Source organism: Cydia fagiglandana, chromosome 2, assembly GCF_963556715.1.
Source record: "Cydia fagiglandana chromosome 2, ilCydFagi1.1, whole genome shotgun sequence".
Lineage (NCBI taxonomy): Eukaryota > Metazoa > Arthropoda > Insecta > Lepidoptera > Tortricidae > Cydia > Cydia fagiglandana.
The window spans coordinates 68286-84249 of record NC_085933.1 but is presented as its reverse complement, the minus strand read 5'-3'; the positions used below and the strand labels follow the sequence as shown (position 1 = coordinate 84249).

The window sequence follows — 15964 nt, the reverse complement described above, 5'->3', positions numbered from 1 at the left end:
AGCAGTCAGCCAAATATCGTAATATAATTTTGTTGCCATAGAAATAAGGATGTGGTCCGATATAGTGACGAAATATTGAGAGACAAAAGCGGCTAAATTCAGTGGTGTCTTGGACACTTAGAGAGAATGGGAGATGATCGTGCCGTGAAGAGAGCGTACCTACCTGGGACAACGAAATGGGAGACAGCCGAGTGGACGTCCTAGGTACAGCTGAAACGACGTAGTTGCTCAAGACCTGCTCAACCTCGGCCATGGCGACTGGCGAGAGCAATCGCAAGACCGAGAAACATGGCGTGATCTGGTGTCGGAGGCCAGGACTCATTTTGGGTCGTTGCGTCACCGTAGCCGTAGTAAGTAATGTTAATATCCAGAAAGGGAAATGGGGACTAGACTACCTACGTTTGTATGAAAAGGCGATTCAAAGGCGGTGGTCGTCCATATTCGTCTTAAGGCGAAAATTAATCTAATGAACGTTTTTGCAACTAGGCTTATAAGAACAAATAATAATTTTATCTTGAAACAAGTTTTAATTAAATACGTGTAGATGAAAAAATACAATCTTGCCTTTTATCAAATCACATCATTTTTTGACAAATTTGCGAATTGAGTTATCCAAATAACGGCTACAAATAACAAATCCCTATCACAGTTCTAAACCATAGCAGGGTTGAATACATAATAATGTCGGTATTTAACTAAACATAAGACAAACTCTTTATTTCATTTACGCGAGCGGAGCTGCGGGCCCGTCTAGTTTTTGAATATTATTTATTTTATTACAACTATTAATTAAACGAGCTCGCTCCATCGTAGGCCACGTCTACGCCTCGGCTAGTCTGTGGCCATGAGTAAGCCCATTCATAATAAAAAAAAAAAAAAAAAAAACGACATCCTCCGCCGAGCTCTTGTCACGGCTGGGGTGCCGGCGGTTCTGGAACCGTCTGGTTTGGCCCGCGATGACGGGAAAAGACCGGACGGCATGACCCTCGTTCCCTGGAAGATGGGACTGCCTTTGGTTTGGGATGCCACATGCGTGGACACCCTTGCGCAGTCCCATCTTCCAAGAACATCTAACAGAGCTGGTGCGGCCGCCAACGCGGCTGAACACCTCAAGCGGCGCAAATATGCAGCCATTGATTCTGGCTGCATGTTTGAGCCGTTTGGGGTGGAAACCCTAGGGCCGTGGGGCTCTGGCGCCCACGGCATATTCGCCGAGCTGGCGAAGCGCCTCGTGGAGGCGACGGGTCACAAGAGGGCTGGCTCATACCTTGCGCAACGCATTGGTATTGCCGTCCAGCGCGGCAATGCCGCCAGCCTTCTTGGCACCCTGCCCCAAGGCACTGAACTGGAGCCAGTTTTTAGGGTTCCGTACCCAAAGGGTAAAACGGGACCCTATTACTAAGACTTCGCTGTCCGTCCGTCCGTCCGTCCGTCCGTCCGCCCGTCCGTCCGTCCGTCCGTCTGTCTGTCACCAGGCTGTATCTCACGAACCGTGATAGCTAGACAGTTGAAATTTTCACAGATGATGTATTTCTGTTGCCACTATAACAACAAATACTAAAAACAGAATAAAATAAAGATTTAAGTGGGGCTCCCATACAGCAAACGTGATTTTTGACCAAAGTTAAGCAACGTCGGGCGTGGTCAGTACTTGGATGGGTGACCGTTTTCTTCTTGCATTTTTTCCGTTTTTTTTGTTTTATGGTACGGAACCCTTCGTGCGCGAGTCCGACTCGCACTTGCCCGGTTTTTTATTTATTTATAGGTTATTTTAGTTTAGTAGTTATTTTACTTGTAGCTTTATGTAGTTTTAATTTTAGTTTATAGTTGTTTTTATTTTGTTTATATTACATGTATTTCTTGTTTGAATAAAAATAAACCTAAACTATTAATTTATATTATTGACATAGCCTAATTTAATTGAATTTGGTTATTTATCTGTATAACATTGACATGTGATGTGATTGTAATACTTATACTTAGTGTAAGTGTGACATAAACATAATTATCGCTTTTTAGCATTAGAAAGAAGGTAAACGATCTTGATATGTCTTTTAATTGAAAAACGCTTTTTAAAAATTTATAATTATTACGTATGAAAGCAGAAGAATATAAATGATCAGATTCATAATCGTTAACTACCTACATACTCGTATTATTATTTGCAGTGACTTATTTTCAAAACGTGTTTTTCATTTAAAAGGCACATCAAGATTATTTACCTTTTTTCTAATGCCAAAAAGTAAAACACTAACTATACTTGATTAGTAAAATATATAAATCAAAGATTGTCAAAGGATGAGTTGGTGAAAAGTTGTTGAAAAAGAATAGAGTTTGAGTACCACTTAGCTCCGCAGGTGTCGCTGCTCTCGTACCGGCTCACTTGCTGCTCGAACGTCATCCGCGCGCAACTGCTAAAGTAGTGAGTACTTACACGTTTACTTCATTCATTACTTATCATTTGAATTTAAATAAAATAAAAATAGTGATTATAAAATTAATATTGTTGTATTTATCTGCAGTATGTACATACCTACTTAGTATATATATATACTAAGTTTGGACGTTTGAGCACAGTTGTAAAGGAAATATGTAAGCCAATTTAGCCCCGGCTTGCCTATTATGGATATGTTTGACGCGCCGCCACTGATATATATGTACTTTAATTGCGGTAACCTCATTATATAGTCAGCATATACAAATCAGAGCTAGTGTCCGACCGAAACATGTTTTTCTGCCGAAACCGAAACCGAAACCCAAGGTTCGGCATTGGCCCCAGTTTTGGCCGAAACCGAAACCGAACCTTTTGTAGACTTGTGAAAATCGTTGAAAATATCTCACAAAACCGCTTTTTTAGAGGAGAGGCCAATTCGTAGAAATTACCTTATTAACGATTTTCGTAGAACCGAAAAGGTTTATACCGGGTTGGACTAAAGCAAAGGGGGTGCAGCACTTTGAAAAAAATTCATCAGAGTGATGTTATTATGACGCTTATTTTTCATGATGTTATCCTAGAGAATATGCTAAAATTATCATCAGCAAGCACCATTTTTGATTTTAGTGAAAAATGATTCCTACAAAACATGCTTATTTTAGCGTATTCTCTGCGATAACACAATAAAAAAAAATAGGTGTTATAATGACACAACATTCATCGAAATTTTTACTGTCCTAGATTTTTCCAACTTTCGGGTCAAATATCTTGCCCATTTTCGATTTTAGAGAAAAGTTTTTCCTACAAAACATGCTTATTATAGCGTTTTGATTGAATTTTTTCTGTCTTTTACGATTTCTATATATTTTGCACTTTCGGTCAAAAATTTTACAACTTATACTGCTGACTTTATGACGTCATATAAACTCATTCCAGCACTTTATGAAGCCACAATATGCATTTTGAAAATCAGTAGACCATGCTGATTCCAACAATACCACGGGTCGGTATAAACCTTTTTTTTGTCATACGAAAGTTGCTATTCTTCAACTTGGCCACTCCACTTGTTTACACATTGAGACTGCGTCCTGCCCGTCCAGTGGCGCCTTGATTAGGGGAATTGTGTTTTATAATAAACCAATTAATTTATGTATATGTACATATATAAATCAGTATATCAATATTGTTGTCCTACTTGTTCCCCAACTTATGATCTTTCTCAAATGTTTACTTTCATAGTACGAAGTACCACTTCGTAAGTTTCGGCCCGGCCGAAAGGTTCGGCCGTTTTTTGGCCGAAACCGAAACTACAGCCGAAACATGATTTTTTGGCCGAAACTGGCCGAAACCGAAACCGAAACCGAACCTTCGGTCGGACACTAATCAGAGCATTCCATCGTTTTCTCACGTTTAACACCATAGTATTTATTTTAGGAATAAGTGTTAAGTAAATTTCCTTCATCGAGTGCTGGCTCGGTCGACTGACCTGCAGGCTTGCCTTAGGCGCGCGATGACGTCGGCGCACAGCGCGTCGCAGCCGCGCGCCGCCACGTCCGCGCCCGCCGCGCCCGCGCCCGCGCCCGCGCCGGCCGAGCGCGAGCGAGCGCTGTCCGGCGACGAGCTGCGGCACTCCGGGCTCCAGGTGCTGTTGCGCAACGGTATCTACCATCAGCCACCATCATAAATCAATATATGTACTTACACGAACAAGCAATCGTCAATTTTGCCCAATAAAACAATAGTTATTTGTTTTACAAGGGGGCAAAGTTGTTGTTTAACCGCTCGTGCTAATATTGATACCCGAGCAAGCGAAAGATTCCAAAATTGAACCACGAGCGTAGCGAGTGGTTCGAAAAATGGAATATTGAGCGTTGCGAGGGTTTCAAAGCACGAGGGTTAAACAAAATTTGCCCCCGAGTGAAACACAAAATTTTTCACCACACCGAAGCAAATATTAAATGTAAAATATCAAACAAAATCAAACCAAATCAAATCCAAATGAATGTTATTAAATATTTATCATCCAAAATCATCATTAAAAGTCAATTCTACCAGCAAACATAAGAAACCAACTCAAAATTTGCATTTGATTACTTTGCCTCACATGTGGATAAAATGCAACTTTGCTATTCGTTTTTGAAGTGCAAAGTAATTCTTTCCGAGCTGGTGTGGTGAAAAATAGTACATTATTGTCGAGGCTCGGAAGTAGCTACTTTCAGGCTGAGGATTCGTTTTAAACGGACGACCTTGGGAGTCCGTTTAATTGAATCCGAAACCAGCAAGTAGCCTTCCAGCCGAGTCATGTATAGTGCTTTTCTCAAAAATGGTGCAAGAAATATAAATATCATAGAAATATTTTATAAAACCAACGTTCTTACGTATATATTTACACAGAAAAAAGCCCTTGCCGCCTTTTTATTTTTTTAATAAAAAAAAATAGAAGTGTATTTTTCTGCCGAAAATACGCCAACCTATTTGAGACAGCTAAATAGTCGCGGTACTAATCATCTGTTTGGCTGTTTAATGGGCCTGTGCCTTCATTTGATATGGTCATTTCGACTTTTAAAAAGTTTGGAACTCGACAAATAATGGAATTTGTATGCAACATTGCAGTCCCAAAATCGAGACTGCAATGTTTTTAACTTTTCAATTTTTGATTGACCATAAACTACGCGCTTCGCGACCTATTTTTTAGACGACAAAGTCGACTTTGCCGTCCATTTTTGAGAAAAAAATTAAAAAGCTCTATATAAAACAAATGTACCTAATTCAAAAACTCAACCTTAACCGAGTCTTACGAGAACTGGTGGAGCAGGCGCTTGTTGTCAGCTGTTGGCATCTTGAGCTGCTGGATCTTGGCGCCGATGCTGATGGTAGCGGGGGAGGAGGCGCGCAGCGAGCGGGCGGGCGCGCCGTCCCCGCGGCTGGCCGGCGCCGGCGCCGGCGCGCGCTTCACGAGCGACGGCAAGCGGTGCGGGTTCACGGGAGCCACGAATCCTACAACAATGTTGTGTTCATCTCTCTGCCAAATAGTTTCTTCTTACAGCACCGCCGTTAAACGATGGCTATTCGTGATAGAGTTGCCTACCTTACCATTATGATATGACTGAACACATTCCTGTTGTCAGGTATAGTGTTTTCTGTAACCAAATTTGATTTACCTTTTTTTACCCCTTATGTTTGATTTTTATTCTTCCATACGTGTTATAAATGTCTCAAATACTGTAGAATAGGGACAAAATTGAACTTCTTACCAATCCTCGTAGCAAGATTGGCGTGTTCCCCAGCTGCCAGGTTGCTGGCGGTGTCGGCGCGATCACGCGCTGGTGCCCTGGCGGCGGGGCTGTGGGGGCGCCGCCCCGGGCTGCCGCCGTGCTCGCACCGGCCGATAGGAGGCAGTCTCCATTGCTCTTTACTCTCACCCTCTGTGGACGGCTGGATCGTCCTCAGCTCAGACGCTGTGACACTATTTCTGTGTGGGCTTTCTCTCGGTTGGGTTCTTGTATTGTTTCGCCGTGACACTGAGCTCTCCTTCGTCGTTTCTTCGGACAAAGTGGACAGAGCGACGTACCGAGGCGTATCAAATTGAGGCCTGTCAAACGAACGCAAACCGAAACTTGTTTTTAGATTTGTGTACAGCTCCTCGACGTCTCGGTCTACGGATTTCGGGATGCTCGCGTCGCTGTTGTCATCGTGCCGGGTGTGGTCGTCTTCGAGTGAATCAGTGAAGTAAGTATCGTATTTAGAAGTATTATTGTCACTAAGGTCGGATTGTTCAATTTCCTCTGTCGATTTAGTTTCCGATTCGTCGTCGATTATCCTCAGTGTGCCGGAATCATCGGAGCCGCATCGCGAGGGGCTGAGTCCGACGAGCGGGTGCCGGACGCCGGCGCGGCCGCTCACTCTCGAAGGAATTTCATTTCTCGTGAATCGCGTCTGCGACCCCGTTACTTCTATCCTATATTCTATAGTTTTGTTCTCGACAATGGATACGCGGGAGGTTTGTGTTTCAATGACATTGCTGTCCGTATAACATTTTACGCAATTTGTCTGAGCTAGTTCGAGTATAGTTTTGCTCGTCTGAGTACAGGTCTCCTGGGCGTGCAATGAGTATTCTATAAGTAGTTGCGAGGCGTCCGGGTCATCATCGACGACTTGGCAGTTGGGTAGCAGGTCTTTCGCGTCTGCGAACCGTTCCTCTTGAATGGGCTCCGCGGCGTTAATGGTGAATTTCTTGTTCTGGCTAACAATGGATGTACTCCTGAGAGAGATGGCATCGTAGAGGAGGGCGGGACGGGCGCGGGTGGGTGAGGGAGAAGGGGAGGGGGAGGCTGGGTCACTCTCGCTGTCGGCCGCTAGCACATATGTGCGCCGCGACTGCTTATCCGAGGACAGCGACTCTTTGTCTGAGGACCGCGATTCCTTGTCCGAGGACCGCGACCCCTTATCCGACGACCGCGACTCCTTATCCCAGGCCTGCGACTCCTCCGTACACTCTTGAAAGTCCGCATTCGTCGTCGCGATGCTTTTCTCGGAATCTGTTTTGTTTACGACGCAAATCAATTCACCACCCAAGCATTCTTCCTCCTGAAATGGAAGGAAGGACATTCTCTCAACAAACTAAACTTTTCGGGATACGGTTTACTACAATTTCTACGCCGTAAATGCCTCATATGTCTATTGTCTGTCGTCTATTTATTATACAAACCTAAACGAAAATTATCCATAGATCATGTGGTACTTATAATAATATACTTCGCCTGTAGACCGGGAGATAGTGACACATTTTACTGGGTCATTTGTACCAGTATGGCGGTTTGTCAGGGGTCTAAGTACGTAATGAACGAAATAAAAATGATGGTCATAGCACTGGTACCGGCGGCCCAATCGCGTGGGCGTTAGTCGAACGTGTCGGATAAAATACGTGTGTCGAACGATTTGTTCCACAAAAATCCTCGTATTATTCGATAGTCCATAAAAAAGAAGTAGACGGTAGCGTAATGCCATACTTCTCCGGTGTGACTTACAGCCCGCCATACTGAGGCGAACACGTTAATTTAAAAACAACAATTCAATCATTTGTGTGCCAAGCTAATTTTTCCACAGGTGATCATCGTCGAGCAGCCATTCATGGACATCACCATGCCATACTTTTCGGATGGTTCCAAATGGCCGCCATACCGCCGCAAAGGAGTTAATTTTTTTTTATTGCTAAACGATTTGTACCATCTTGTAATTTTTTTTCAAGACTTTCTGTGTGATCATAAATGGAAATCTCATAATGCCATACCTGTAGGAGGTGGCAAATGTGTACAATATTTTTATTTTATTTCAAGTATGGTGCCCCTTTTTCCCCCTATTAGAAGTATGGCAAATATAATAATGGTCACATTGCATCATACAATTTCCAAAAATCCAAATGCCATACTGGTACAAATCGTCAAAAAATTGTTTTTTGTTTTAAGTCTTGGCTTAAGTCTCACAGTCGTCCGCCCCGTAGTTATAATCTGAAATATTTTTTTTTAGGTATAATTGTATCCAAACAAACAGAATATGACGATGCCATGCTGTAAAAAATTATTTTACGTATACATAGTCGTATTTTTGAAACGTGTCGATTAAATAAGTTTTTCAAGTATGGCAGCACTTTTTCCCCCTACTATAAGTATGGCAATTATAATAACGGTCACATTTTATCAAATACTTTCCAAAAATTTAAATGCAATACTGGTACAAATCGTTTAGCAATAAAAAAAAATTAACTCCTTTGCGGCGGTATGGCGGCCATTTGGAACCATCCGAAAAGTATGGCATGGTGATGTCCATGAATGGCTGCTCGACTATGATCACCTGTGCAAAAATTAGCTTGGCACAAATGATTGAATTGTTGTTTTTAAATTAACGTGTTCGCCTCAGTATGGCGGGCTGTAAGTCACACCGGAGAAGTATGGCATTACGCTACCGTCTACTTCTTTTTTATGGACTATCGAATAACACGAGGATTTTTGTGGAACAAATCGTTCGACACTCGTATTTTATCCGACACGTTCGACTAACGCCCACGCGATTGGGCCGCCGGTACCAGCGCTATGACCATCATTTTTCTTTCCTTCATTACATGCTTAGACCCCTGACGAACCGCCATACTGGTACAAATGACCCAGTAAAATGTGTCACTATCTCCCGGTCTACTGGTACTCTCTCACGTGACTGACACAAGCCTATGTCATCATGCGACAGCGCTAATATAATAATATGCAATAGCAATAACATATAAAGTGGCAATGTTATTGTGACGAAATTATGGTCGTGAATTTTCTAAGTCCTAACCCCAACCGGCTGGCGCCGCGATGGATATTAGAGATTGACTAGATACGAAATAGTAAAGTTAAGTATGTGACGTTACACAGCAAAAGGTAAGGCGGCTGGCGCTTGGCGCAATAATATTGGACCAACGTAAAAATTGTTCGTTTTTTTTAGCATTAGAAATTAGGTAAACAATCTTGATGTGTCTTTTAATTGAAAAACACATTTTAAAAATAAGTTACGGCAAATACACAATTATGAATCTAATACGATCATTTATATTCTTCTGCTTTCATAAGTACCTAATAGTTTTTGAATTTTAAAAAGAGTTTTTTAATTAAAAGACATGTCAAGATCGCTTACCTTCTTGCAAGTTCTTTTTAATGCTAAAAAAACGAACTATGTATAAGCACCAATCGCCTTATGGTACCTTTACCCGTGGGACGTCACATATCTTTACTATATCGTATCTAGTTAATCTCTAATTCATTGCCCGAATCGCGCCAACGGGTTATTTACATTTCAGTATGGATTGTGCTATATAGATAGGTACCTACAGATGTAAGGCCGTGTATTGGACGCAATTGATGCGACGAGCGCGCGCTCGAGCGGCAATTTAAGACACGGGTACCGTATTAATACTATTAATTATTAATCCGTGACACGGGTTTGGTCGAGCGCTTTATATGACAGAATATATGTATGAATTGAGTTTAGTCCGAGGCCTAAGGGGCCAACTTACCATGATCCAACTACTAGAAGTGATTGTAGCGGGAGAGCTTGGCACGGCTCGCGCGACACAAACATGTTGTTAGCGGCGCGAGTGGCAGGCGCGAGCCAACATGCTCGTCGCAGCCGTTTTATTATAACTAAGTGCAATTTTGACGCAACATAACGACTTTGAAACGAGAGAACGTCAAGGCGTTTTTTTTTCTTTTGCGATACGAGCTTCATAGATGATATTATGATATATAATATCTCTTTGTGTATTTTTTATAGGCAATAGGGAAGTAAATAAATGGTCAGCCGTTTAAAAAAAAATTAAACATTATTATAACAAACGGTCCACATTACTTAATTATCAGCTTAATAAATAGTTGAGCTGCAAGATTATAATTTGATCAGCAAGATTTAAAAATTGCTTGGCAGAAAAAACATGTCTTTAGGCAGTTTAGTTGATGAGAGGTATGCATATTACTTAAAGTAATGGTTATGATATAATATGGTGGGTTACGTTTGATTTGAAAAATTGGCAGAGTTGCAGGCGGAGCGAAATCAGTCCACGTGATGCGAGCAGCCAATCGTGAGCGTACATTTTTCATTCGATGATTACTTATTTGCCACCACAACTGGACTAGTAGGTAGGTACCTACTAGAAAAGTGGGTTGGGTTAGGTTAGAACTGCGACCTTCACAGAAATCAACTGCTACTCGAAAAGTGGGTTAGGTTAGGTTATAACTGCGGCCTTTAAGAAAACCAACATTTAATATTATTTTGTTTAAAAAATCAACTGATCCGCAAAGCGTAGGTTAGGTTATATAGTTAGACATACCTATGCTGATTAACAGATTTTCCAGCTAACCAATTTATGCGAATCAGTTAATCCAAAATGAAATAATTCGCTTACCCATTGATTGCTTATCAATATTTGATTAATGGTGGATCGCTTACTATTACTACCGCTCAAATTTCAAATTTTCTAACCAAATCAAAATTTAAGCCGCTCAGTATGACATTATTAATTGCGAACTGGTTTAGAAATACTTGCTTACCAAGTACCTATCAATTTCGCCTGACCAAATATAGTATATTTTTGTTCATCAAAATATGAAAATTCTGCAGATCGATTAAATGACACCCTATTATATATAATAGGTACTTACGACCACTTACGATAGGTATAAAGGGTGCGTCCAGACATGCGGGATACGCTGACTGCCGAGCTGCTTATATCAATCAAAGGGTTCTTTTTTGGAATATATAGCAATGAAACAATATTATACATTAAAATATGTCAAAGTATTTATTCACGTGTAGTAAAATACTCGCCCTCGGCGCACGGCGGCGGCGGGCGGCAATATCACAACGAGATACCCATCACCCACGAGTGCTAACATACAGTACCTAGACAATACATGAACATACCTAGGACTCCTCACCAGGGCCGGGGAAAGCCGGGGCCGGGGGGCTGGATGGCCCTTTCGGTCAGATGTGCCACGAAGCAACCTCCCTTTCTGCCGCATATTATATTCTCTTTGGTCGCATGTTCAACAGTAGGCGTCAAAATCGTCAAATGTTAAATGGACATTATCATTTGACTGCATTTTAACTATGGAAGGTAGATGTTTTAAGTACTCTATACTCCATGGTTTCAGTGATTTGTAAACATAGGTTCACTATTTTAATAAAATAGTGGCCGCGACTTAATACTATAAGTAGAGTAAGTATGTATGTATACTAGGTACCATCCCCGGCGACTGGTTCGGCGACAGTTGGAAATTGCACCATGGTGATAGTTCGAGAGCGAGAAGAGAAGTATAGGAGAACGGTCCAAAAACTGCGTCAGCCAGAACCGTCGATGTAAAAAATTACGAAAATAGACTTTTTATGTTTTGAATTTGGTTATAGAGGACCCCCCACCCCCTCTGCCTTAAATTCTTAAATTCGTGTGGCTCTATTTTAGTATTACCGCAGGTGGTACAGTGCAAAGAATATTCTTTACTGTGCTGCAGTACTTTTACAGTGCTTCATATTTACACTAGTAGAACTCGCGGTTTGCCAAAAACTGTATATAGCGATAATGCACCTGTCGGCAATGCATCGAAAATCGCGTGCTATTTATTGCAAGGTCTGTGGAGTGTGGAGTCCTTAACTGATATATTTAAGTCACTGTCTTCTCGGCCTTTTGGCTAAGATCAAAGTTTGTGTGTAAGGGCCCCCCACATCTAGCGTCTTTCGAGCGTCGGCGTCTGTCGGCGTCTGGTCAGCGCTATGGAAAATGACGTCGCTGCGCAGTAGCGTCGACGCTGCGTCGACGTTGCGTCGAGCAGCGGCCATAGAATTGTAGACGCCGACGCTCGAAAGATGCCAGATGTGGGGGGGCCCTAATGTTTCTTGTCAAATGTTAAATTTATACCTATATTATGTTTATTTTAGTTCGTTTTATCTTGCTAATTATTTAAAAAGAATATTATAAATGTGTAAGAGCTTTCATTTGATACCAAACACGACCATACTCTCTTGCAAATAAGGGCCCCCCCCATCTGGCGTCTTTCGAGCGTCGGCGTCTGTCGGCGTCGGTCCAGCGCTATGGAAAATGACGTCGCTGCGCAGTTGCGTCGACGCTGTGTCGACGTTGCGTCGACGTCGGCCATAGAATTGTAGACGCCGACGCTCGAAAGACGCCAGATGTGGGGGGGCCCTAAGATGAGCAGAATAGCAAGATCCCTCACAAATAGCTTTTTAGCCTTCTAGACTCTTCTAGCTTAATAACCCCTTTATCGAGCCTGCTCATAATTTAATGATTAAAATATAATGTCCTCAACTACATGTTTACCCAATTTCATTTAAATTAGAACAAATTTACTTAAGTTTTTGTCCAATTGTCCATCAAACTATCCTCTGACAGTTCAGCTTAAAAACATCGAAATGCCGGGACGTGCCCCTAGCCAGCCGCGTGTTGCCCGTGTTCCAAGTTGAATGTAAGAACTTCGCTTCGCTTCGCTCGTTCCTTCGATAATTGCTATACGGATATGAATATGAGTATCACCATTGAACTATTTCCATTACATAAACATGAAGTAGGTATTATATTGAGCTCTATTGTGTTAGCGATAGGGTGAAGAAGATACTGACAGATTATTTCTAAACCACACGCACTTTAGGCCAATCAAATTAGATCCAAAAAACCGGCCAAGTGCGAGTCGGACTCGCGTTCCAAGGGTTCCGTACATTACTCAATTTTTAAAAATGTATTTTTTATATGTGAAACGTGATTGAATTGCCTTTAAAAAACCCGTAGGGGTCGGATTAAAAACTAAGTATAATTAGTCCGACTCATGCATACATACATACACACATATTTCTAATAGATTTTCCTGTCATCTATAGGTATGCTATTTTTTTTTCAAAATGTTTGATCTAGTACTTTCAGAGATAAAGGGTGGGGGGAATGGTAATTTTTTGCCTATTTTCTTGAATTACTTCTAAACTGTTTATTCTAAAATTATAAAAAAAATATTTGGGATTCTCACAACTCTTTCATTTGATATGTAACACAATATAGTTTAAAAAACTATAAGTTTTAATTTTCTTATTTTTCCCCCAAAAGGGGCCCCCATATTTAAAATTCATTTGTTTACGTTACATGTCCGTCTTTGGGTCACAAACTTACATATGTGTACCAAATTTCAATTTAATTGGTCCAGTAGTTTCGGAGAAAATAAGCTGTGACAGACGGACAGACAGACGCACGAGTGATCCTAATAAGGGTTCCGTTTTTTCCTTTTGAGGCACGGAACCCTAAAAAGGCGTTTTGAGGAATATGCCCCCAAATAGTGAATAGAATCAGGCGTTACTTAATGAATATATATGTATGTAATTTTGTTTAATGAATATGTCCCCTTCATTTGCTCCTAAATGCGTATAATCTGATTTTTGGGAGCCTTGGGAGATATATTTTACCTTGGACTGACAAAACCACTCGATGTAGAAGGAACCCACCGTCAAAATCAATGGCATTACCAGCAAGGTGGTTGTAAACAATGGTTTTAGCACCATTATACCATAGAGAAATATAGTAAGACAAGAGTGCTCACTCCATACATCAGTTTTGGTACCAAAAATATGAGTATTTTCATAGTCGACTTCCAGCATCGAGTAGCGGAATTATCAGTACCACTACTCGATACTAGATGTCTCTCAAGTGGCGACCAACGAAAATTGTATTAAACAACAATTTACAACTAATATCAGAAGCAGAAGGAGTTGTAAATAGAGTTCCGGTTAATCCGTTTATAATATTAGCTGAAAATTGTTGAGCATTAGACTTTTCGGTCGCCGCTACATCTATTGTCAAGTAGCAGTACTGATAATTCCGCTACTCGATGCTGGATGTCGACTATGAAAATACTAATATTTTTGGTACCAAAACTGATGTATGGAGTGAGCACTCTTATCTTACTATATTTCTCTATGATTATACCAAGAAAAAAAGAAAATCAAAGTGGTGGCCATTTTTACACTATTTGACTACGAATTCATGATTAGAAGGTACTTTTCGGATCCTCAGATGTAAATTTTTATCATGATTCATAGACTAGGAATCCTCTAGACCGAGTTTAGAGCAATTATTTCATGCAACCGGTGATGCCAAAAATGCGGGGGTCCGCGGGACGAGGTGAGCGAAGTCCCGTGCCGTGATTGGTCCGTTCAAAGACACGGACGTCACACAAAGACACTTTCGACTCGAACATGGAGTAAAATTACCGTATGCGTGGCAGAGGGGGGTAGCGCGACTATGCTCAGTCTGGAGGATGTTTTGTCTGTGTCATGATTAGAGCGAATTTTCCGTCGGACGTACCGTTTTTGAACTACAAGCAAAAACTGAAAAAGAACAAAAAAAATTCCACAACTCCTGGATTGGAGCAAACTCGGATTACACTAATTAAGGACCAAATTAAGGTATTAAGACGATTTCCAGCTTGCTGGGAATTAATTCCTGGAAAACAATCTAATTTGACTGGCCTACTTCGGTAAATACCTACATTTCATTTCACTCGTTTCCCGGTGGGTTTGCGCGCAGAAATACATATAGGTATGTAAGCCGAACCGAAATAGGTACGCTGGCAGTCGACAATTCGAATCGCTCTTCGTTGGATGTGGTCCAGAGGGAGAAGCTGGGTATTGGGGTGCCCCTGCCCAGCATAGATGAAAACAGTATTCTCCTTGCTTTAGAGTTCTAATTAGCAATTAGTCCGATCTTAGTCCAAGAGGGTTTTCCGGTTTGATGTCTTGAAATAAATGTAATTCAACACTGAGTGTAGATTATTACTTCTATTATTATTATTACTTACTATAAATTGTTAAGGGTAGAAAGTGAATTAAGAATAAAAGTTTGTTTTCTTTTGTATCATTTGCAATAAACATTCGGACGTAAAAGTTAGTGAGAAATAAGTAAATATATGACGTCCCACGGGTAAAGGTACCTTATGGCGGGTGGCGCTTACGCTATTATTAACGCCGCTCCAATATTATTGCGGCGCTATGCGACGTAAGCGCCAGCCGCCGTAAGGTACCTTTTGCCGTGGAACGTCACATATAGTTTTTTGTATTAACGTCCTTCCAATTCGCCGGAAAATAGTCCGGTCTTACCCGGGTAGTTATACCTTACTGTATCCTCCGATATACACCTACTACTTACTTACTCTATCAAATCACTCTTATCTTATCTTATAAAAAACTTGGATAAGGGTGAAAAAAACTATTGATTTTGGAGTGTAGGTATTTTTAGTGGTAGGTACCTAATGTAAAATATTTTAGCTGGACTACATTCCATCTGCCAATTTTACTTTAAGTTCCGCCTCGAGGAGAAAGGTAAAGAAATTAGGGGTGAATTAGCCGCTTACTGACACAGACCGAAATCCACGCGGGCGCGGCCGCGGGCACATTTAGTTTAACTAATATAATAAAACATGTAGGTATACAATTCTTGTGTATATTGGTATTTTACATAGTTATACTGTTTCGGTATTTATGTCATAGTAAGTAAGTGTATACCTATGCACGTTGGAAATAGCGACCCACCAACCTCAAAGACGCCGCAAGATGGAAGAAGTCATAAGCAGTGTTCAATTTTATGTTTTTTGTGAAACGCGCGGTAAAGTTGACACGCTTAGATCGGGCTGCCAGCCATAACATGTTTTATCTTTACCCACCACTCATACTATATACCGGGGGTGGCCTGTAATACGAGCAAAAAATTTAACTGTAGGCTGTACATGATATGCCCGCAATGATATGGCGGGGCGATGGCGTCCATTGAAGATAATATTTATTTTGTATGAAAAATAGGGACTCTAAATTTTTCATAATTTCTAAAAGTTGTTGAACAAAAGTGTCATCGTTTGAGGAGTACAATCTATGTTTTAATTATTTGCTCGACAGGTCACACCCGGTATAGGTAAGTGCGGGCGGTAGGTATGTTTCATTTCAGCGCACAATCCC

At 41.2% G+C, this 15964-nt stretch overlaps 1 protein-coding gene across 1 annotated transcript in view; it reads right to left on the bottom strand.

Moving 5' to 3' along the window:
* LOC134671812 (uncharacterized) overlaps positions 1–9589 on the bottom strand; it is a 33585-nt gene extending 23996 nt beyond the window's left edge. The window contains exons 1-5 of the mRNA XM_063529641.1: positions 9483–9589; positions 5689–7021; positions 5233–5431; positions 3921–4079; positions 2343–2414 (exon numbers count right to left, since the gene is read on the bottom strand). Coding sequence (XP_063385711.1) covers positions 2343–2414; positions 3921–4079; positions 5233–5431; positions 5689–7021; positions 9483–9485 — 1766 coding nt within the window. The 5' untranslated portion in view covers positions 9486–9589. The remainder of the gene's footprint in view (positions 1–2342; positions 2415–3920; positions 4080–5232; positions 5432–5688; positions 7022–9482) is intronic.
* Between the last annotated feature and the right edge of the window lie 6375 nt (positions 9590–15964).